This window comes from Sphaerodactylus townsendi, linkage group LG06 (assembly GCF_021028975.2).
Source record: "Sphaerodactylus townsendi isolate TG3544 linkage group LG06, MPM_Stown_v2.3, whole genome shotgun sequence".
NCBI lineage: Eukaryota > Metazoa > Chordata > Lepidosauria > Squamata > Sphaerodactylidae > Sphaerodactylus > Sphaerodactylus townsendi.
The window spans coordinates 32,105,377-32,127,938 of record NC_059430.1 but is presented as its reverse complement, the minus strand read 5'-3'; the positions used below and the strand labels follow the sequence as shown (position 1 = coordinate 32,127,938).

Sequence of the window (22,562 nt, the reverse complement as noted above, 5' to 3'; positions counted from 1 at the left end):
TTTTTTTTATTTGGTGGAGAATTTAAACTTGCAAAATCTACGGAGGCTTAAAAATGGTAATGCCAAGGAATATACTTTTTTACTCTGGCCCCTTCCGCACAAAATAATGCGTTTTCAAACCACTTTCACAACTGTTTGCAAGTGGATTTTGCCATTCTGCACAGCTTCAAAGAGCACTGAAAGTAGTGCTGAAACACACCAATCCCATTCAAGCATTGATATGGTTTGGACTAAAATCTGGCAGTGCTAAATATGCAAAAAATGAATGTCTGCCCTAAAACCCTTTCAGACCACAATGTGGTAGTATTCACATGGAAAAGAAAAAGTTCTGTATTTAAGTGGAGACTAAATGAGGCATTACTGACAAAAGTAGAGACTGTCAAAAAGGGAAAACAGAAACTTCAGGAACTACAGAATTAAATGGTCTAGAAATGTTGGTAGAAACATATAGATAGAACAATGGGAGAAACTGTGGAAGAAACATTTAAAATTCACAGCATGTTATGACTTGAAGGAAAATTATTATAAAATTGTGTATAGATGGTATTTGATGCCAGAAAATTGGCAAAGATGTACGCAGGTATGTCTAACAGATGCTGGAAATGCCAACAACAATAGGGGTCTTTCTTTCAGATGTGGTAGATGCATAAGGAGACTAAGGCCCCTTCTGCACATGCAAAATAATGCGTTTTCAAACCACTTTCACAACTGTTTGCAAGTGGATTTTGCTATTCTGCACAGCTTCAAAGACCACTGAAAACAGTTTGAAAATGCATTATTCTGCATGTGCGGAATGAGCCTAAATTCTTTTAGGACATGATATTAAAAGAAATAGAAAAGATCCTAAAGCCAACAATTGTAAAAAAACTTGAGACTTTTTTTGTTGGGACTCATGAGATATGATACTGCAAATCAATGGAGATCACTCTATATGTATATGTCTACTCTATGCACAAAAATGGAGAGACAATAAAGTACCAACAAAGGAAAACTGGATTTTGAAAGTCACCGAATATTCGGAAATGGCAAAACTGATGTCTGTTAAGGGATAATAATATAGACAACTTTTTAGAAAACTGGAAACCTTTTACAGAATACCTTTTGAAAACCTATTCAAACAGAGAAACATTAGCAGAATTTGAAATCTAAAAGAAAACAGCAAAATGTATTACAATATTAGTAAAACAAAAATAACAGCTAATTTTTTTAATTATTTGCATGAATCTAGAGTTAACTTCCAATCAAAGATGAAATAGCTGGAAGTGTAATCTCTATGATATAATCTGAATAACAATACAAGGTTTTAGCATTTCTGTGATTTTAAATAGTTTTTAATCTCTTACTCACCTTGGAGCCCAGTTGTCTGTGAGAAAGGCAAGCTTATAAATATTTTAATTATTTAAACAAAATCTATTTGGGCACTACATACCTTTGTGGCTTACTCACTGTAGTGTTGCTACAGTTTACAGGATCTCCTGGTTTATAATAGTGGATCATTTATTATTCCAGAGCATCACAGTTCAACAAGACAAAGCAGATGTCCCTGGAGTATATCTGCACAGGATATTTTTCATATCTGCTTCAAACCTCATGGCAATCAGCACTAATTCTTGGTTGGTAGATCCAAGCAATTATAAGACTATGATCTTGGTTGTGGAATGATTTGCAAAGATAGAGTTTTGGGTGTGCAGGTCTTCTCTTGCCATTGTAGAATCATAGGCCCCTTCCACACACACAAAATAATGCGTTTTCAAACCACTTTCACAACTGTTTGCAAGTGGATTTTGCTATTCTGCACAGCTTCAAAGAGCACTGAAAGCAGTTTGAAAGTGCATTATTCTGCATGTGCGGAATGAGCCATAGAGTTGGAAGAGAGCACAAGGGCCATCAGGTTCTTCCGGACTGATCTGATGTGAGATTTTGCAGGAACACACAATCAAAGCACTCCCAACATATGTTCATCCAACCTCTATTTAAAAACCTCCAAAGAAGGAGACTCCCTCACTCTCCAAGGCAGTGAATTCCACTGTCAAACAGCCCTGACAGTCAGAAAGTTCTTCCTAATGTTTAGGTGGAATCTCTTTTCCTGCACCTTGAATCCACTACTATGTGTTCTAGTCTCTGAGGCAGCAGAAAACAAGCTTGCTCCCTCTTCAACATGGCATTCCTTCAAATATTTAAACACAGCTACCATGTCCCCCCTTAACCTTCACTTCTCTAGATTAAACATCCCAAGCTCCTTAAGTCTCTTTTCATCGGGCATGGATTTCAGCCCTTTTACCATTTTGGTTGCCCTCCTCTGGACATGTTCCAGCTTGTAAATATCCTTCTTAAATTGCAGTGCTCAGAACTGAACACAGAACTCAAGGTCAGGTCTGACCAATGCAGAGTAGAGTGGTACAATTACTTTCCTCAATCTTGACACTACACCCTTATTAATGCATTGCAGAATTGCATTGGCTTTCTTGGCTGCCATATCACACTGCTGACTCATGTTCAGTTTGTGGTGTACATCCCTTTGTTCTATTTTAGTACAAAAGAACTGCTGGAAGATCTTTTAGAACCTTTTGTTCCTAGAGTGACAATGACAGTGTCTACATTGTTGGTTTTACTTCTGAGAAATTCCCAGGTATAAATCCCCACAGAAGAACAGCAATCAGAGGGTAGTCAAGGGCATATAATTCAGATTCCAAGCTATTCCTGCCTCACAGAGTTGTTTTGGGGTATATACTGGCATTCCACGATCCTTCTGATAAATGTTTCCTCACGTTAAGTTTTAAGAAACTGAAGACCTCCAGTGGTGGTTAATATGGTTGCAGTTATATAAAGATGCACAAGAAAGCTGGTTTCAAATATTCAAGAAAAAATGAAAGATAATTTTGCAGAGTTATAATACTTAGTGAGCTTTATGCAAGTGGTTTGGTCTCCTGTAAAACTCCATAATACTATTATACATTTTTCTGGTACATAGACATAGGCTTCATCTGGACACCAAGGGTTTTCTGTGTACTTTTTTGTTGGCAATTGACACCAGGAAACTGGTGAGATTGCGTATTACACCTATACTACGCCAATTGCACTGGTTACCAGTTGAATTCCAGATCATGTTCAAAATATTGGTTTTTACCTTTAAGGCCTTGAGCGGCCTTGGGCTCCCATATCTTCAAAACCTCAACTCCCCATATTGCCCACAGAGGATGCTTCGGTCCTCCAACAGTAACCTTCTGATGGTCCCCGGCCCCAAAAATACCTGGTTGTCCTCAACCAGAGCCATGAGTTCTTCAGCCCTGGCTCTAGCCTTCTGGAACTTTCTGTCAGCTGACATCTAATCAGTTCCGCAGAGCCTGCAAGACAGAGATGTTGTACCGGACCTTTGGTTGAGGCCATTCTGTAAACCAATGACAATCCAACTAAAATAGCCAGCCTCCCAATTCATGGATCATAAAAAACATCTTGTGCGGTTCCTCTCCCCCACCCCACCTTTATTATATACATAGAGATGAAGGTTGATTTAACTGTAGGCTTAGATTTATCTTATTGACTGATTCGCCATCAGAATTGACTGATTCGCCATCAGAATTGACTGATTCGCCATCAGAATTGACTGATTCGCCATCAGAATTGACTGATTCGCCATAGGAATTGTATTCTAGAATTTACATAGAAACTGATTTTAGAATTCAGTTTATGTAACTGCATTAATATTGTTGTTTTTAACCCTGTTGTAAGCCGCCCTGAACTCAGCATTGGTTGTGAATAGGGTGGGGTATAAATGTAAGAGAGTGATATTCATGCATGTAATATTGCTTATGTCAACTACTGATTTTAGAAAGTTTTCTTGTGGTAGAGGCAGTGGGGAGTGATGGTGGTCACAAGAGACTGGAGCAAATGAAATGGCCTGATGTAAATGGAACATCAAAAATGTACATCTTCACAGTGTGGAAAGGAGTTTCCCCCCAAATCAGGCTTGGGAAAGATTGCAACTAAGTGGTGCTGGGGGACATGGGTAGAGGATTTCGAGGGGATCACATCCTGTGGTTGCTCCAAAAAAAACTCCTGCTCTAGTTTAGTCATGAAAGAGCAAAGCTCCTTTGTGGTGGCAGCCATAAAAGCAAACTTGATGTGGCTCTTGAGTTCTGGAGTGTTTGGAACTCTAGAGGAGTAATTCATTTTGATAACAAGCTGGGACTATAGCACCAGGAAAGGGGATTTTAACTCTTCCCTCATTTGCCATTCCCCTGATTGAAATAAACCTCACCTAATACTTTTCCTTAGCTGGAGATGTTGGGGACTGAACGTGGGACCTTCTGCGCACAAACCATGTGCTCTGCCACTGAGAAACAGGCCCCTTCTTAAACAAGCACATCAAGTTTCCTTACACTGAGTCAGCCCATCAATCTATTAGACTGGCAACGATTCCCCTGGGTTCTATGGTAGGAGTCTTTAATTTCATCTGTGGCTGCTCAGACTGTTAACAACAGGATGTTTTGGAGGACATTGATTCACAGGGTCGCCATAAGTTGGAAGCAGCTTAATGATACTTAACACATGCACATGTCCACTCCAATAAAATACACGTTTGTCAACACTGTGGTGGTGGTAGAAAGTGTGATTGAGCACAGCCCAACGTACAGTAACCCCATATGGTTTCACAGCAAGAGACCTACAGAGGTTGTTTGCCATTACCTGCTAAATACTAACCAGAGCTGACCTGTTTTAGCTTTTGAAATCTGACAAGATTAGGCTAGAAAACTGTGTGTAGATCATAATGTGATATAGGGCTGTTTCCACTGTACATACTGGGGTTGCCTTCAACACTTGGGATTAGATTCAAAGGTGATTTTCTGCTGATGGAATAATTTTCTTCTGTGAGCTGAAGGTCACTTTTTAATTCAAACCTATGGCTAGATCCAACCCTCATATACATACCTACTTATTGAGCACTTCAGCTTCCTACTATGCACAGCAAAACATTTTATGGTCACATGTTAAGCTGTGCGTGCAAGTTTCTTGCAAAGTACTTTCTAGAAATGGCTTTCATGTAGGAACTTAGTAATATGTAGAACTGAGATAGACTGGGCTTAAAACAAGTAAGGTTTTAGGAAAGAAACAGTTTATCACACTTATTAATTTAAAATGTGTTAGATGGGATGGAGAAACAGTGCTTTAGAGGGCTGAATCATTATGCAAGATATTTTTTCCATATAATTAGATCCAGCACCACTTTCATATGCTTCTCTCCTTGAATGTCCTTGTCCTCATCCTAAATTTTGACAAATCTTCTAATGCCAACCGTGACTGCTGCAATGATTAGATACAAAAATGCCAACCCAGCATGTAGCTACAGACAGACTCCCTGAGAAGACTCAGCAAACCCTTGACACAGATGATTCTAGAGGATAAAGGGGATTTGAATACTTACAAAGCCACGTATAGGTTTCCTGATGGGAATCTCATCCTCTTTTGCTAATCTAGCACTGAACACTATTAAAGAAGAATTAATGTTGGCTCTTCTCTCAATTTCACTTCTATATTAGGATTAAAGTACATCTTAATGTTATGAAGTTTGTAATGCATATCCTGCACTGTTCCTTTCATGCCCTAATCTTATGAAATAGTTTTTGCCACAACTGCAGATCTAAGCTTATTCATGGTAATTCATGCTCTAGAGTTTTCGTTTTCATTTTTTTCATTTTTTTCTGTTTTAGATGTTCTCCATTGCTAATTCAGTTAATGAGATTTACTATCTTCCATGTGGCACCCAAATGTTCCTCTGGATAAGGATGGGCATTGTGCAAGGGAAGTTATCTTATTTGTAGGACCGCATCTATTTCTATGTACCTCTTGCCATGACAGCTTCACTTCAGTTGCCAACCTGCAAATGGGCAAAATCAGCAACTGCCTGTACATGTAGTTTTTCCTTTGTGGCTTCTGTCTTGTGGAGTGACCTACCTGAGGAAGTCAGAAAAGCTCTCGTTCTCCCGGCTTTCTGCAAACTATGCAAAACTGAACTATTCAAAAGGGCTTTTCTGTGCAGGTATTAAGGTTGCACTGCATGGAATGGTTTTACAAACTTGCTTGGATAAGGGACTGTGACCTCTATTACTGTGTATAGCTTATTGTAAGTGGGACCCCATTGTGTAATTTCTGTACCGCTTAATGGGTCTTGTGAATATTTATGTTATAGTTCAGTTTTTCTGGTGGTTCCAGATTCCTAAAATCTGGACGCATTGGTTACTGAATGTCCCATTTTGTTCATTGTGCTGACCCATGCGTAAACCACCATAAGTCACTGTGAGAAAGGCAGACTAATAAATAAGTTGAGAACAGCTACCATCCAGGAACAGCATCATCCCTCTTCATGTACAGCATTGATCTTTGCATGAAGTTGACATGTTCCCAGTCTCATTATACTACCTAGTACATGAAAGCAGTAACCCCACCCACAAAAGACAGGATACAAAGGAGAATTATATGTGTACATATCACTCCTTCTCCCCTGCTAGCTGCCTAACTTGTGAACAGCTGAAATTGCCCATATTTGCCATAGAGAAAATGTGCATGGGATTGTTATGGTGAGCAAGCACTTCCTCCTGTACCCACAAACAACATACAAACAGGTCTTTGTCAGGAAAAAAGTATTTCTTTCCTTTTCCTCCCACTTTAACTAAAGGAAGCACATTTGTTTAATAATAATTATGTAATATTTGTTCTCAGAAGAGCTGGCTTATGTGTTTTAATGGAATTGTATTATATTGTATTTTTAATTTTTAATTTTTTAAAATGTTTGCTGCCTTGTGAACTCTGTTCAGGTTGAAAGGCAGGATAAAAATGTTTTATGCAAATAGATGAACCAGTATTGGCTGCTGTCCTCACCCCTCAGTACATTCTGCGTCCGCGTGCCATCAAGTCACAACTGACTTTCGGCGATTCTGTAGGGTTTTCAAGGCAAGAGATGTTCAGAGGTCTTTCATTGCTTGTCTTCACATCATACCCCTGGTATTTCTTAGAAGTATCCTATCCAAACGGCAGCCAGGGTCAAGACTGAGAGTGTGTGACTGGCCCAAGGTCGCCCAACAAGTTTCCATGGCAGAGTGGGGATTCGTACCTGGCTGTTGTGATTGCCCCACCCAAACTGTATTGTCTTGATGCTTCTTTTAAAAATTGCTCCCAATTATTATTTTTGTTTTATAACGGCTACTGTTGGATTAATGGAGATCTGCTTTCATGTGTTTGCACTGGAATCCAGGAAGAATGTGCATGCTGTTTTACAACAGGGAATGTGCATGATGTTTTACAACAGGGAACAGTTTTACAAAAGCGCAAAGTACCTCTTTGCATTTATTGAGAATCTGCTGACATCCATGTAAACAGTAACTTTATGCAACCTGAATATTCCAAGATGCTTCTGATGTAAAAATATCTACAAATAAAGAAAAAAACTCTTTCTTCAAAGCTTGAATCAGAAGATGTGCACAGTTGTTATTAGACAGTTGTTATTACACAGATTGGGACACCACGTGTTTGAGAAGCTCAGCACTTCCAGACCACATGTACCAACTGGAGTTAGGGAGATCCCCAGGAAAACACTAATGATATGGTTAGGCCATGCATACCTTCCCCCTGTTCTCCTTCCTGGTTCCATTTCTTGACAACAACAAGAAGAAAGAAAACAAGAAATCCAGCAGAAATGACAATTGAAATAAATTTATCCAACTAAGATGCATATTTTCTAAGGAAGAACCATGGTTTAAATGCTTTTAGTTTGCATAACATATCCTGAAATCAGCGTTTGCGGTTTCAGGAGGGTTGAATTTTGCAACAGAGGAAAGGCAGTGTCTTTAGAAAGCTGTCCAGAGTTGCTAGCAAAAGAAACTAGGACAGATCTGTTACCCAATGAAATAATCTTTGATTCTTCAACGCTGATGAATCTCTCTTCTTAGCATGCAGTTCTTCTTTCAATCATTTAAGTTCTTTCAATTTAAAAAAAAATGATTATGCTTGTGTTTCGGTAAGCTCATGATAGTATATTTTTAAATCCCATTTTATATTCAGAACAACCCTATGAATTCAGTTAAGCCAAGAGCCAACTGACTCAAGGTCAGAAATTTGAACCCCTGAGTCATCTTTGTGGTTTCTGTGCAGGCCCATATCGAGACTGCTCAGGTGCAGGCCAGCAGTAGAGAAAAGCTGCAGCTTCCTACCTAGAGAGTGTCCCAGCTGCCCTTGAGCTCACAAGACCATTCCCTCTAATGGTCAAATGACCAGTGGTGGAGCACCCTCCTTTCATTTCCTTCTTTGCCACAATGGAGAGTGGCTGTGTTGAGTTTCGTGTTGCCAACTTTAAGTATTGTGAGTCAGAGTTAGTGGAGGAGAGGAGAGATGGTGCAGACGGCATTATTTTAGAAGTGTACGCATTGTGAGGCAACGATGGCAAGGATGGACCAGCACAGTTCTGTGTACTTTGCTAAGGAGAGAGGCACAATGTGGCAGCATGTAAAGTGTGCCAGGGCTTTACATCAAAGTCCAGAAATGAGCATGCAGCTAAGCTGAACACTGCTCTCTGGAAGAAGACTTTGTTTTCTGTGGATGTGCCCATGAGTTCTGTGGGGTCAGATGAAAAATGGGTGAGGTCCTCATTGGAGATGTCCCTGAAGTCAAGTTCTGTCAATGTCCACTTCGAGGGAAAGAGTTCAGAGCTGGGTGTGGTCTCCAGAACTGTGGAATGCTTTGGAACCACTGGCAAATAAGGTGAAACATAAGACGAAGCACCGTGAGAGGTAGCCCAGCAGGCAGAGATTGCTTCTAGGCAAGGGCCGCCTTCTTCATTAATTACTGAGGATATGCAACCTAAGGCAGTTACGTTTGACCCCATGAATAAAGGAGGGGGAAAGATTGGCAGAAGGTGTACACTGCAGATGTATGATTCTGAGGGTTGCCAACTACTGGTATCAGATTTTAATGTTGCAGAAGTTAGTCCAGCATATTTGGGAAATCGCCTGAGGAATCTAAGGAGGTTGTTCAACAGTTGCAGGTGGAAATGATGAAACTGTCAAAGCAGCAGATTAATGCTGTTAAGCATGCAGCTGAGACAGCGGGTTCAAGGGCCATGTTTCCAATATTTTAATAGGTGGACTAAGTATGTTGACAGTTGGTGATTAATAATCTCTGATAATTAGGGTTTTGCATACTGTTGAATTTGATTATGGTTTGGAATTTTTTATGTCACTGCCTATTGAATTATTGAAAAATGCTGAGGATAATAAATTATTTGAGTTAAATTGGGAAGTTCAAGACCTTTTGGATGAAGGAGCACTGGAAGAGGTGAATGAACTGGGTGCTCCAGCTGGGTTTTACTCTAAATTTGTCTTAGTCCAAAAGAAGGATGGTGGAAAACATCCAGAATTGGAGTTGAGGCAGTTAAATATTTGATCATTACTAAATTTCATATGGTGTCTTCACTGGCTATTATACAACTGTTGAAGAAGTCATTGTGGATTGCGGGCTTGGATTTAAAAGATTCATTTTTTTGCATAGCAATTCAGGAGAATCACAGAAAATACTTGAGGTTTTAAATCTGAAGGGAAGGAATACCAGTATACTGTATTGCCCTTTGAATTGGCCACTGTCCCCAGATTGTTTACAAAGTATATTGCCCCAATAGTAGCATACTTATGGTTTCAGGGGTGTATAATTTATCCCTATTTAGATGATTGACTTATGGTGGCATTATCTAAGGAGCAATTAATAAAGGATATGCTTAGGGATATCCGCATGTTTGAGGATTGACAGTTAACTGGAAAAAAAATTAAGTTGGAGCCTTCTCCTATTGTCCAATACATCGGGGCAGTTCTAGCTGCTAATCACGGCACAGCTTTTTTACCTAAAGAAAGAGGAACTAAAGAAAGAGGAACTGAGCATGTTTACAGACAGACAAGCCTTTATTGGCATTCCAAAATACAATAAAACAATAAAACAATTGTCCATAAAAAACAGATAGATACAGCAGCCATTCAGAGTCTTATCAATAGTTTAGTCCAAATGGACTCATCAAAAGTGCCATTCCTATACACCTCTCCACAGACCAGACTGAAAACCCACCAACAGAGCCCAGGCATCACAACAGCATACAGTATCAACACTCCACTATAAAACACAGAGTTTGTTAGAGTGGCACCTAACACAGAACAAGGGATAGGGGGCGAGGAAATGGGCAAACAATTGATTTGACTCCCATAGGTTGCCCACAGCCTTCAGTTGTGTCACTCCCATCTGGCAATCAATAACAAAGACTACGGCATCTCTCAATGAATCACCCACAGGGTTATTTGGGTGACCCGTGAACCCAAGGTTGCTTTGGCAGAGGTAGGCACTGTATAACAGTAGCAAATAGTTAATGTGAGCAACATTGTTGTTGTTATGGTGATAGCAATCTAATGCTTAATATCCATCTGGCGTTGCGTCTATAATCTTTAAAAGATATTTTGCTACGCTTTCACAAAAGTAAGGATCAAGATTATCTAAAATTAAAGGAATCCTAAGAGCATCAGTTAAATGATTGTATAGGAGTGAAGCAATGATGGTTTTTGTCATTCTGATCTTGGCAAACCTTGCACAATGAAACAGAGTGTGCTCCAGTGTCTCTACTTGGCCTGAATTGCATGGGCATAGCCTCTTTTGTTTATCTATGCGTTGGTATCTGCCTTTAAGGAGCATAGAGGGCATTAAATTGAAGCGGGCCAAGGTTATTGCTCTTCTGTGCCTTGGATTGGTAAGCCAGAAAAGGTAGTTGGCTATATGTCCTTGTTCAAAAGGGATAAGCAAATTTAGAGGAGAGCAGGTTTTCCTCGCTTCAGCTATCATGTTGCAGTGCTGAGCATGTTTAGCTCAGATATTTATGAGAGATAGGTTTCAACAGGCCAGAAGATTCAGTTCCTCTCAGGACTGATGGCATCAACTACAGCAGTGTGCCCTCTGGCCAGGCTGGTTATGAGACCATTGCAGCTGTGGTTTCTGGATAAATTTTACCCTACAATGGATTCATCTTATATGAAATTGTCCATCCCTAAGTGGGTGGTCAAGTCATTGAAGGTATAGGATGATAATGAGTTTTTGTTCATCGGGGTGATGCAAATCTCAGTGCAAGTCTTAACACTCTGTCCACAGTACCACATTGGCACTTCAGTTCCATTTCCTATGTTTATGGAGTGCCAGAAAAAAACTGAAGCACTTTCATAGGTTTTTTTGTTGGAACATTTGAGGACTTAAACCCAATTTTGAGACCCGCCACTAAGGCTTTTACAGGTGAAACAGCCCCAGTACTTTAAATAAGAGGCACATGCATGAGAAAGTTAAGAGGGAATTTTTCAGCTCTTTGATGTGTCAGCAGCCTTTCTTGCCAAAGCAAACCTATTTCTTGCAGAGAGCATTATTCCTGGACAGATGGCTGTAATGAGCAGCCAGCTTTGGTGTTGTTGTATTGCAAAACTTGCAAGCAATCAGAGAAAATCTATAAATCCAGGCAACTGCATTAGGATAGTTTTGCTTTGTTTGTGTTGGCCAGCTTTTTAACTGTTGTTTGACTTGATGGTTCAGCAGAACTTGGAGAAACAGTCCTTCCACTGCATGCCCAATTTCATACTGTAGTACTCCAGCAGGCACGTTTGAAACATATACACGTCCATGGCCCTTTCTGCACAAATCTCCAAAAACACTTCTAAAACCTTTGTGAACGGTTTCAATCAGGAATCCTTTTGAGGGGGTGAGTGTGAACAAAATGGGGGATTTTGTTCACATTCGCCCTCTCAAAAGGATTCCTGGCCGCCATTACTTAATTTTCGCCCTTTTTGCTTTTTGAAATTCTGCATTGAATCAATGCTTCCATGCTTTACAGCCCATGCTGCATTCTGTATATGTGATGCTTGGAAGACTGCCCCCCCAGAAAAGAACAACAGGGAAAAGCTGCAAATAAGTAGCGAGGGGGAACTGAGAAGTTCGGGGAAGCAGAAAAGCATGGGCAACGTGATCAATAGATCACACAGCAACTGAAGACGTTTTCTCAAAACATTTCAGCTAAGGAATCGTTTTTAAAAGGGGATTCATTTAAAACGTTTTGAGGCTGGAACTAAAAAGTTTTGGGGCGAAAACAAGGCAGAACTCCATGAAGGAAACGTTTTATTTCCTGCCTCAAAAAGTTTTAAATGAATTCTGCAGAATCTTTTAATGTTTATTTCACTTCACCGCTTCTTGTAGGCCTTTTCAATATGGTGTTTTTTTTCTCTCTTCTCCAAACAATTAAACAGGTCACTTTCAGGTTGAGAGAAGCTGCAAGATGCCACCTCTCCTTCACAGCCCCTCTTCCTGCCTTAATCATAGTTAAGAGGAACTTTAACTCCAATAAAAACTTTGGTAGAGGGGCCAGTCAGGTCTGCTGCTTAACCAGATTCCATCAAACTGTGATTAAGCAGGTGTTTGGGGGGTTTTGTTTGCATCCTTGTGGATTCCCTAAATGTGGTAGCCCTGTCATGGTTTGACTTCTACTGTGCAGATGGAATTGCTTCTTAAGTTTGCATTGTTTGTAATGCCAGTAAAATTGTATAACTAATACTCTAGATATGCTGCTGCAGGGCTGTAACTGAACTATATCTGCACTTTAAAATAACTGTTTCTGGTATAGGTTGACAGAATAAGTAGCAATTGCTACCATATGTGACAGAAGTTCTCAGATTCTGCCTTCCTTCATCAATATCAAAACAGCAATCCTTAAATACAGTTTTTAGATGTGGTGACTTTTGAAATCCATAAGGTAAAATGGTATTGTTGTCCTTCATAGTGCAGCTGAAAATTGCCATGCATTAAAACCATTGTGTAAATTTTCAAAATTTCCATGCATTAAAAGCAATGTGTTTTGAAAAGCATTTTCAAAACTCAGTAATTACTAATTTCACACAGTATTGGTGAAATTCCAAACCCTCTGTGCTGTGTAGCGATTCTTAGACCTCAGAAATGGTTTTTTAAATCAGCTTCATATCAATCAGATTCTGCTATTCAGTTTCTTTAATGTTTTGTTTTGCTGGATTTGGTAATTCTGCTGTTCTGTTGTACAATGTAGACTTGGCTCAACCCTTGAAGACCACTGGCAGCTGTGCCTGTTTCAGACTGTAGCAGCAGACTCAGGAACATATCTTGCCTACTTCCTGCTTACTTCCAAATCCAATTAAGGGTGTTGATTTTTACCTTTAAAGACCTTTATGGCCTTGGATCCACATATCTGAATGACCACCTCTCCCCATATATCCTCATGTGAATTACTGTCCAGAAGCTGTGACCATCTGCTCACCCTCCCACACACAAACTTAGCTTGCCCGCCTGGCGTCTACCAGAACCTGATCCTTTTCAGAAGGTGGGAGCCAGTATTGATAAGGGTGCCATTCTTCAAAGTTCTTAGGCGGAGGTGTAAGGCTGTGTTGCCAGGGCTTTGAGTGGCAGGCATTTTCTTCAGGGGATCTTTCAGGATTTTATTGTATTATGGATCTCTTTAATGTATGATTCGAAATTTTCAAGCTATAAGGGGCAAGAGTGGTGTGTGTGTGTGTGTGTGTGTGTGTGTGTGTGTGTGTGTGTGTATATATATATATAATGTAGAAAAATAGCCTTCTAGAACTGCCTTATAGCAGCAAATGTGGTAAAAGTAGCCTATGTTCAAAGAAGTGTTGCTCTGCACCTCAGGCTCACATTTATTCAGCGTGGTATCATGGTCATAATGTTGAACAACAATGTTTGCATTTGCCACAGTGTGATATCTAGCTGTGCTTTCTGACTTAATTTACAGTCATTTTTGGAGATGAACAGTTAGGAAACACTTTATTGCCTGCATGGAAGCAAGTGCACATATATACTTATTACATTTGGTAATATATGATAAGCCCACAGCAAATATATGACATTCGTAGGGGCAGCCTAAGCAGTGTTATACCTTCTAAGTCTATTGAAGTCAATGGGCAGAAGCATGAAACTGTTTTTATGATGTCATTGCCAGTGTAGCAGCTTTGTTATATGAAGAATACTCACGATTGCTGTTTCATTGCTAAGGGGTTTGTTTGGTGTTGGTTTTATATGAAAGACTCAGATTCAAATCCTTCTTCAGCTATGAAGCTTTCTGTGGGGCTTTGGGAAGTATCTCTCTACATTTCAACCTGGCACAGTTGTTATGAAGCTAAACTACTGCTGAGAACTTTCTGAAGGAGCTCCTTGAAGGTATCAATTATAACGTTATTAGTAAATATTCATAAACCTTCATCACAAGGAAAAAAGAGCCCTGGAGTTTTTCAGATTCATCTGATAAAGTCGGTCGGTCGGTCGGTGGGTCTGACGGACGGACGGACTGATGGACTGACAGTCTGTTAGTCTGTCGGTCTAATTTATATCCCGCCCTATCCCTGCAAGGCTCAGGGTGGGTCACAACATAAGAAGGGTTCTAGCCTTTAGGGTCCTAGCCATAAAACTTCTGCTGCAGTAAAATACTATATAACTCTTGTTGTTTTGGCTGCAGCAGACTAAATGACTTCTCTGGAACATGAATCAAAGAATTAGCATTGCTACCTTTTCCCCTGATTGTGACTCAAAAAACTTTATTTTATTTTTGCTGAGAGACAAAAATCAAACTGGTATGTGATGCTATTGCTGCATCTTACTAGGAACAAAAATCTGAATCTATTGAATTTCTCTGACCTGATTCAGAAATGGCAACTGTAACTAGGTAATGCTGTATCCTAGGATAGCCTTTGTAGGATACCCTGTATCTAAATTCTCCTTGAATGGAGTATTGTACAGGGTGTTTGTAGCATCAGTGTTATGACATCTGAAAGCAAAATACTGCTATGGTTAAATGTGGTTTTTAATGGTTCCTAATTGTTTCTTTATTCACAGGATTGATGATTGTTTCTGTGCTTCTCGGAAGCTGGATGCTGTAGCCATAGAAGCAAAATTCAAGCAAGATTTGGGATTCCGAATGCTGACCTGTGGCCGAACTGATCTGGTCAAACAGGCCATATCTTTACTGGGACCTGATGGAATTAATAGCATGAGTGAACAGGTACAAAACTGAAACTGATTGGAGAAGTAGTACCCCTGCCCTCTTGCCACCACCAATGCTCTGCCATTTATATGTACAGAGATCTTAACCATTCCCACTATTCTCTCGATAAAGGCAGAACTTGGGGTTGCCAGGTCCCTCCTGACATGATGAGGAAGCCCTTGCATTGCATCTGGCAGACTCCCTAGCACATGCCCCCCAAACTCTATCGTTTCCATAGAGTTTTAGGAAGACTGATCGTATATGGTTTCCGTAGAGCTTTAAGGAGAGTGATAGAAAGTCCCTCCAGTGTGATGCCAGCACTTCTGCTTGATGTCATTGCACAAGAACATAGATCACACTCCTCTTTTTGGCAAGCCTGCTTCCAGCCACTGAACAGCTGAGTTTTGGCAGGTGCCATGGGAAGACCCAGGAGATTGCCCACCATTATCTGACTCCTTGGAACTCTAGCAGAACTCCACATCCTGTGTAGTTCGATTATTAAAAGTCCCCCCCTTTGCAGGTTATAGGTGTTGGAGCTATGATTTCCAGGAGGTGTCCATCAGGGAAACTGCAAGCCTGGAGAAAGAAAAGAAAAAAAGCATTAAAAATAATTATAGAATTTCACAGAATGTGGAATTCTGCCTCTTTTCTGGGAAAAGGGCTTAATTAAATGAGACCCAGGAGATCCATGAGTTGATCTCCCAGTGTTTTAGATTTTATTTGGAAGCAGTTATGGGCAGATGCTAGGGTGGTAAATGAACTGTGGATTTTGTGCTGGGGGGGTTTAACTGTTCCCCCGCTATGATTTCTCCAGCCTCAACTGCTTTTTAAATAAAATTAAAGATGTTGGGAGATCTGGTTATAAAATCTTGTCTAGCTGCCCCCTGAATGTTTACTGCTGTTGTAGCCATGATCCTTAGCAGATTATTCCTCTATCCACATCCACCTATTTTCTGCTTTCCCCTTTCCTCTGCTGAATATAACAAATAGTTATTTCCATTTTTCACTTATGCTGCATTTAACTCTCCCTTCCATCTCTGCCTAATACCATTTTCAGTGTAACACTAATCATAAGGGATACATTGATCAGCAGCTCTGGGTGTTTCAGATTAATACAAATTGCAGCCACGAATCTTTGTAATGAAGGGTCAGCTAATCTCGTTTTCCTCCAAACAGGGCAACATTTCCCTAGAGCTAGCAACTTTCTGCAGTGTTGTCTTGGCATTTCATTTAAAATGAAATCACTGTGTCCCCAGGATGAGTGTAAAAAAGAAGTTTCTCTTCCAACCATTTACTGTATTGGCAATGAGTAAAAAACGCTTGGGTCTCTAACCTGTCAAAAAGAAACTCATTAAATGGCTAAAAGGACATTTTTAATTAGATAAACGCCCAGTGTTCTGATATTATTTAAAGAAAAGAGAAGACAATTTTAGTTCTGCAGAAGACAATGGGATTTATCTTTTCATCTCTGGAAAGACAGGGCTAAATTCATTAAAAAAGCTAAAGGAGGGACTTTGTGGAAAATATTTTAAGTTCTATTACACCTATTTCTGTAAATGTAGTTGCTTGTTTTACATATTTATCTGGCCCAAAATCCTGTCTTTATTGAGGAGATGAAAAGTATAGCCCTTGTCCCACCTTTTGTAATGTATCTTATGAAATAGAGGCACTTCATAGATGTCCTATTTGCATTAGACTGATTTGTGCAACCTTCACTTCCCTCTCCTCTTTTTTTCTGCTTCATTTTGAACATCCTGACCTGGATGGCAGAGACCAACTTGATCTCATTATATCTTAGAAGCCAAGCAGGGTCAGCCTTGGTTAATACTTAGATGGGAGACCACCAAGGAAGTTAGGACTGCTAAATGCAGGCAGGCAATGGAAAATCACCTCTGTTCATCGTTTGCTTTGAAAACCCTACGTGGTTGCCACAAGTCAATTGTAACTTGATGGCACTTTCCACCACTGTGAACATAGGCATTTGTGCAGGATAGGATGTCCAGTCACGTGTAATGTTTTGGCTATATGTCCTCCACCGTAGGACTGGGATCTTTAGAACAAATGGACAATTGAATCAGGCCTAAATCCATGCTATGTACAGAATGAGAAGAACTCAATGTCTGTTTTTATATTTGACACCGCATAGAAGCCAAAGAGAAAATTATGAATAATTAGCAGTTCCACCCACAAACTCACTTCATACATCTGGGAAATTGCACGGGTCATAATGCAAAAACCACTGCTGGAGAAGCCAATATGCATGGCCAACTATATCTGTCTCTATATTCAATTCCGGTGTTTCAAACTGGGCATTTTGATTGGGTTTCAAGCCATTGCCTGTATAATTGACTTGAATGTATAAACTGGACATGCAGCAGTGCTCAGGTATGTAGAATGACTAAGATTTGTCGGTGTCATCATATGAAGGGTGGCAACATGTTTACATTGTGGTGATATTATTGCTGTGTAGCAGGCAGTGCCCAAGCAAAAGATGTTTCGCTACGTGCATTAAATAAAAGCCTGTCAGATTTTTAAGCTTTGCTTTTTAATATAGCTGTGATCCTAAATATATTTGAAATGAGATGAATGGAATTTTATTTCCCACATAAACATGGTAAAGATGGATTTGAAAGCAGTTTTATAACCTCTTTTTTTTTACTTGGCATGCATGCCATGTTTCTCCTTAAGAGGATATGTTAAGAAAACATTTCTTCAAATCCAACCATTCTATTGTAAATGTACTAGTGTTTTCAAACTGATGTTCACACAGGGCATGACTCCACTGATGTATGCTTGCATGAGGGGTGATGAGGCCATGGTCCAGATGCTGCTAGATGCTGGAGCAGATCTAAATGCTGAGGTGAGACCATTGTTATGGTTAATATGTATAATTTACCCATTCTAGGAATATGTTGCAGAAGCCTACAAGAAACCCCCTTTTAAGGATCCTACTATTCAGAACTGGAATGTTCAATTTGTATTGAAAAGAACATACTCAAGAGCACTGTTTATTTTTTGTTTATTTTATCTTTTTATATTAAGTTTATTCTAAGTGTCAGATCAGGATTAAGCATCAGTGTCCCTCTCCTTCTATCCTGAATATATTCAGGAGACCCAAATCTGAAGTTCAAATGCTACATTCCTTTCTCTTCAATGTATGATTGAATGGATGAGAGGCAGCATTTCTTTTGGGGGTGTCACATAGCTGGTCAGCCCTGGGGGTGAAACAGCAGAACATGGGCACTGACCTAAGCATACCAGCAGCACAGAGCTGAAGGAGCCCCCTTTTCTTCTGAGGGAGAAAAGACCTACTTGAGGAGGGAGAGCCTTACTTGAGGGGAAGACACAAGGCAGCAAGAACTTCAGTTGGTCCAGGAGAAGGAGGACAGAAAGGACCTGACTGAAGGAGATGTCCTGACCTGAATTGCCCAGGATAACCTGATTTTGTCAGAAGCTAAGTAAAATTGACTCAGGTTAATATTTGGATGGGAGACCACTAAGGAAATTCCAGGGTCACTACGCAGAGGTAGACAATGGCAAAACACCTCTGAATGTCTCTTGCCTTGAAAATTCTATGGGGCTCTCATAATTTGGCCGTGACTTGACTGCAGGACCCATTATCAGCTGAATTAAATAGGAAGAAAGTATCTGGCTAGGGCCAGCTAGGAACTGGGAAGGAGAATAGCCAGCCTTAGCTAAGTTTTCTACAGTGGGTAGAGGCATAGAACTCCCCTGGATTGAGAAGATGGCATTCCTGGTCAAGGGACCAGAGCTACCACTGAGCAAGGCCTTGGTAGCCAGTTACTGCTGGTGTCAAGGCTGCCAGAAGATGAGGTGGCAAAAGCTAGCAGCTACCAAGATCAGATGAAGGACTTCAGCAAGAGAAGTAGGCTTAAATCCTGAGTGAAAGCAGATTTAGATAATAAGAAACAAACCATTGAAGCTGCAGAGCGAACTGTGGAAACTTCTGGTTGGAAATGAGCTAATCAGTAAAATGTATTTGACATCATGGTACATCATTGGGGGGCAGGTATGGGGCCTCTGACTGAAGGAATGTCACAGATGATCAGAGTTTCCTGAGATGGGACACAATGGTCAGCTGAAAGTCCCATCAAAAGCCTAATTCTAAGGTTCAGACTGCACTAGATTTTGATTTTCTGTGACTAGAACTCCTAAGAATATAAGAAGAACCACGATGGATCAAGCCAATGGTCTATCTAATCCAGTATCTTGTTTCCCATGGTAGTCAATCAGTTACTGTGGAATGTTTCAGGAATACAGAGGCCAAAGCATCCCCCTGTTGCTACACCCAAGCCTCTGGCACTGAGGTAAATTGCCTTTGAGACACAGGGGTTTTTAGCCACTATAGTCAATGAATTCGTCTAATTTTACCTTTCAAGCCATCAAAGGTAGCGGTCATCACTGCATTCCATGGCAGTGGTTTGCTCAAAATTAATTATGTGCCATGTGAAGAATTACATTCATTTGTCTGTTCCTGAAACTACTGCCCATCAATTTCTTAGGGTGTCCTGTATTCTGGTTTTTGGGAAGATGCATGCCAAGTTCTCTATTTTCTCTTTCTCCTCACATTGCATAATTTCATATATCTCTGACTCCCTTACTCCAAATGTGAACTTGGGCCATAAAAAGTAGCTGTATGTGTGGGGAGTGATGTGGACTGGGGTCTCAGTGCTGAGGAAAGGGGGTGTTTGTGCCTGTTATCTGTTCCACTAGAAAAAAATGGCTCCTCTAGAGGGTGGACTCTTTAGCATTATATACCAATGAGATCCTTCCCCGCCTAAAACCCCACCTCCCACAGTCTGCACCACCAAAATCTCCAGGTATTTCCAAACACAGAGTTGGCAACTCTCACTGATAGAATTGATAGAATTATTATAAAGCATCTTTATGCATTCATTTGTTCCCTGCCTTCTGTCAGACAATTTTCATCAATGCCAGTTGGAAACTGGAATATTGTTCAAAACAATGTTTTTGGAGTAAACCTTGAGGAACCTTGTTTGTTCTCCTTAATAGAATTTAGTACTGGCATCTTTAATGATGTTAATCTGGGCTGTTGAGTGGTTTCCGGGCGGTATGGCCATGTTCTAGTAGCATTTTCTCCTGACGTTTCGCCTGCATCTGTGGCTGGGATCTTCAGAGGCATGGCCATACAGCCCAGAAACCACACAACACCCCAGTGATTCTGGCCATGAAAGCCTTCAACGATATTCATCTGATTTATTTCACTGGACAAATTTGGGCTTCCAATGCAACAATGTGGTGGGAGAATTTGTCTTGGCGCTGACAAGTGTGTGCTGGAAAGTTGTAACAATTGTCCTATGAACATGCATTTTTTTTCTCCATGCAACTAAAAGACTGGTTTCTTTCCTTGACTGGGATGATACCTACTTCCGGCAACCGATTTCTGTGTAGGGAATGCCACCAAGGGATCCATCCTAACCCCATACTCCTGTTCCAGCCACCACTAATCCAGCAGCCTCTTCTCTTGAGTCTAGTGGTACCTTCAACTTTTTCAAAATAGTATATTATACCTGAGTGCAATCATAGTCTAATAGTATCTTGTACATGAGAGAAATCATAACGAAGTGTAGTGTTTGTACTGTTGGACCAGGTTCTGGAAGGCCCCTGTTTGAATTCCTGCTCTGCCATGGAAGTGTTGACAGGCGATTCTGGATTCATCAATCTAATTTATCTTATACAGTTGTTGTTGTGAGTCATTCTGGTTCCCCATTTGTTCTGCATTGTGGAGAAAAGCAGGGTATAAATATCTAAAGAAACATTTTAAATTTTTATTGGGTTAAGATGAAATCATAAATGTGTTAAATTGATTCACCTTTCTGGGTTCCATCATTCCATTCAGAGAGATGGGGGTTGTCTTAAGTTACCTTGGCAAGATTTGTAGGAAGCACACAGCATAATTTTATGGAGAATTACTCCTATTGAAGTTTACTAAAGCTTTCCCTGGAACGTGCAGCTGAGAATGCTCTTGGTGTGGGATAGGAAAGGAAAGCTCTTTAAAAATAGATCATATTGTCTTGTTTTGCTGTGGCTGTAGCATTCAAGTTACAGATGTAGAAAATGCAAAAAACAATTTCTAAAATAATTGTTTGAAATTTCCCTTACTGATGATTTGCGTGACCAATAAATCGGATTATTATGTGATAGCTTGGATGTATGCAGAACAGCTGTCACATATTAGCAAACTCAGAACCTTCCCTACCATGTGTGATGGGAATCTTTACTAATAGGAAGCAAACAGATTATCTCTTTCAGGCTGCCAGGAGCCTGTATTTCATAAAACAAGTCTTCTAATCCAATAACATGATCTTTAAAAAATAAATAAATAAATAAAGGAATTTGGAGGGGGGGGACTGGTGAATCCTGAGATAACTGTACAAACTATGGTCAAAAGTGTGCAGTTAGCTAGCTGGTGGATTAGAGGCGTGTTACTTAATTAGCTGTTTGCGCAGTCTAGTGTTTCTGTCCTGCTGCCCTAACTGAATACACCACATTGCTTTTTTACCAGGTCTCTGTATATCTCTTCACACCCACCTTGGAGGCTAAGAGGCATTCATAACTTATTTGTGATTTATATCAGGAATTCAGCACATTTAGATTCATTCCTCTGGGCATGTCACGGATCTTCTTATAACTTGCAGCCTCGACCTGTAGGTTAAGAACATAAGAAAGAGCCTGCTGGATCAGACCAGAGTCCATCTAGTCCAGCACTCTGCTACTCATAGTGGCCCACCAGGTTCCCCCAGAACATTAAAGTTAGCTTTCTAGAGGTATATAGCTGTATCTATTCACTGTGGCAAAACAATCGATATTCTTTTGTCACTTTAAATATGAAGGGCTGGACGCTGTGGTTTTTTTGAGTGGGAGGCATTTACAGAAGTGGATCTTCCTTCCCACAGCAACCTCCTCAAGAGCATTTCCAAGGCTTGTGGGATTTTTGTGAATCAGAAGGGGGACTATATACAGGGGTTTGCAATGAGGAAGAAGAACTGAGCAGTTGTCATTTTACCTTGGTCTTCTATTATCATGGGAAGTGTAGTGAAACAAGACACAAGGGTAGAGTGGGGGAGCTTGCCTGATCCCCCCCCCCCCATTGCAGCCCCTCACATTCTTGGTTGCTTTTTGTCAGTGGGGGATGGTCCTGTGACCCTCAGCAGTTTCTTAGGAATCACAAAGGGTCCCCCTAGGAAGGGGGAAATGGAGAAAGATCTTCAAGCTCTTCAACTTATGTAATCATAGGATCCAGCCCTAATTTTTTTTGTGATATTAATAGTTATAAGACAGAATCCAGTTTATCTGATGAAGCAATTAAAAGTGTGTGCAAGAATGCAATGAAAGAAGTTACTTCTCTTTTGAGGCTACCTTTCTGTTGGAATGTGCGCTTCATTCTCTCATGCATGTTTTTGAACTAAATGAGAACCGTGAATACAAAACTGCGTTCCTAATA

General features: G+C 40.3%; 1 protein-coding gene across 1 annotated transcript in view; it reads left to right on the top strand.

The window, feature by feature from the left end:
* ABTB3 (ankyrin repeat and BTB domain containing 3) overlaps nucleotides 1-22,562 on the top strand; it is a 280,313-nt gene that overhangs the window by 223,341 nt on the left and 34,410 nt on the right. The window contains exons 5-6 of the mRNA XM_048499967.1: nucleotides 14,929-15,094; nucleotides 17,847-17,936. Of these exons, the coding sequence (XP_048355924.1) occupies nucleotides 14,929-15,094; nucleotides 17,847-17,936 (256 nt within the window). The remainder of the gene's footprint in view (nucleotides 1-14,928; nucleotides 15,095-17,846; nucleotides 17,937-22,562) is intronic.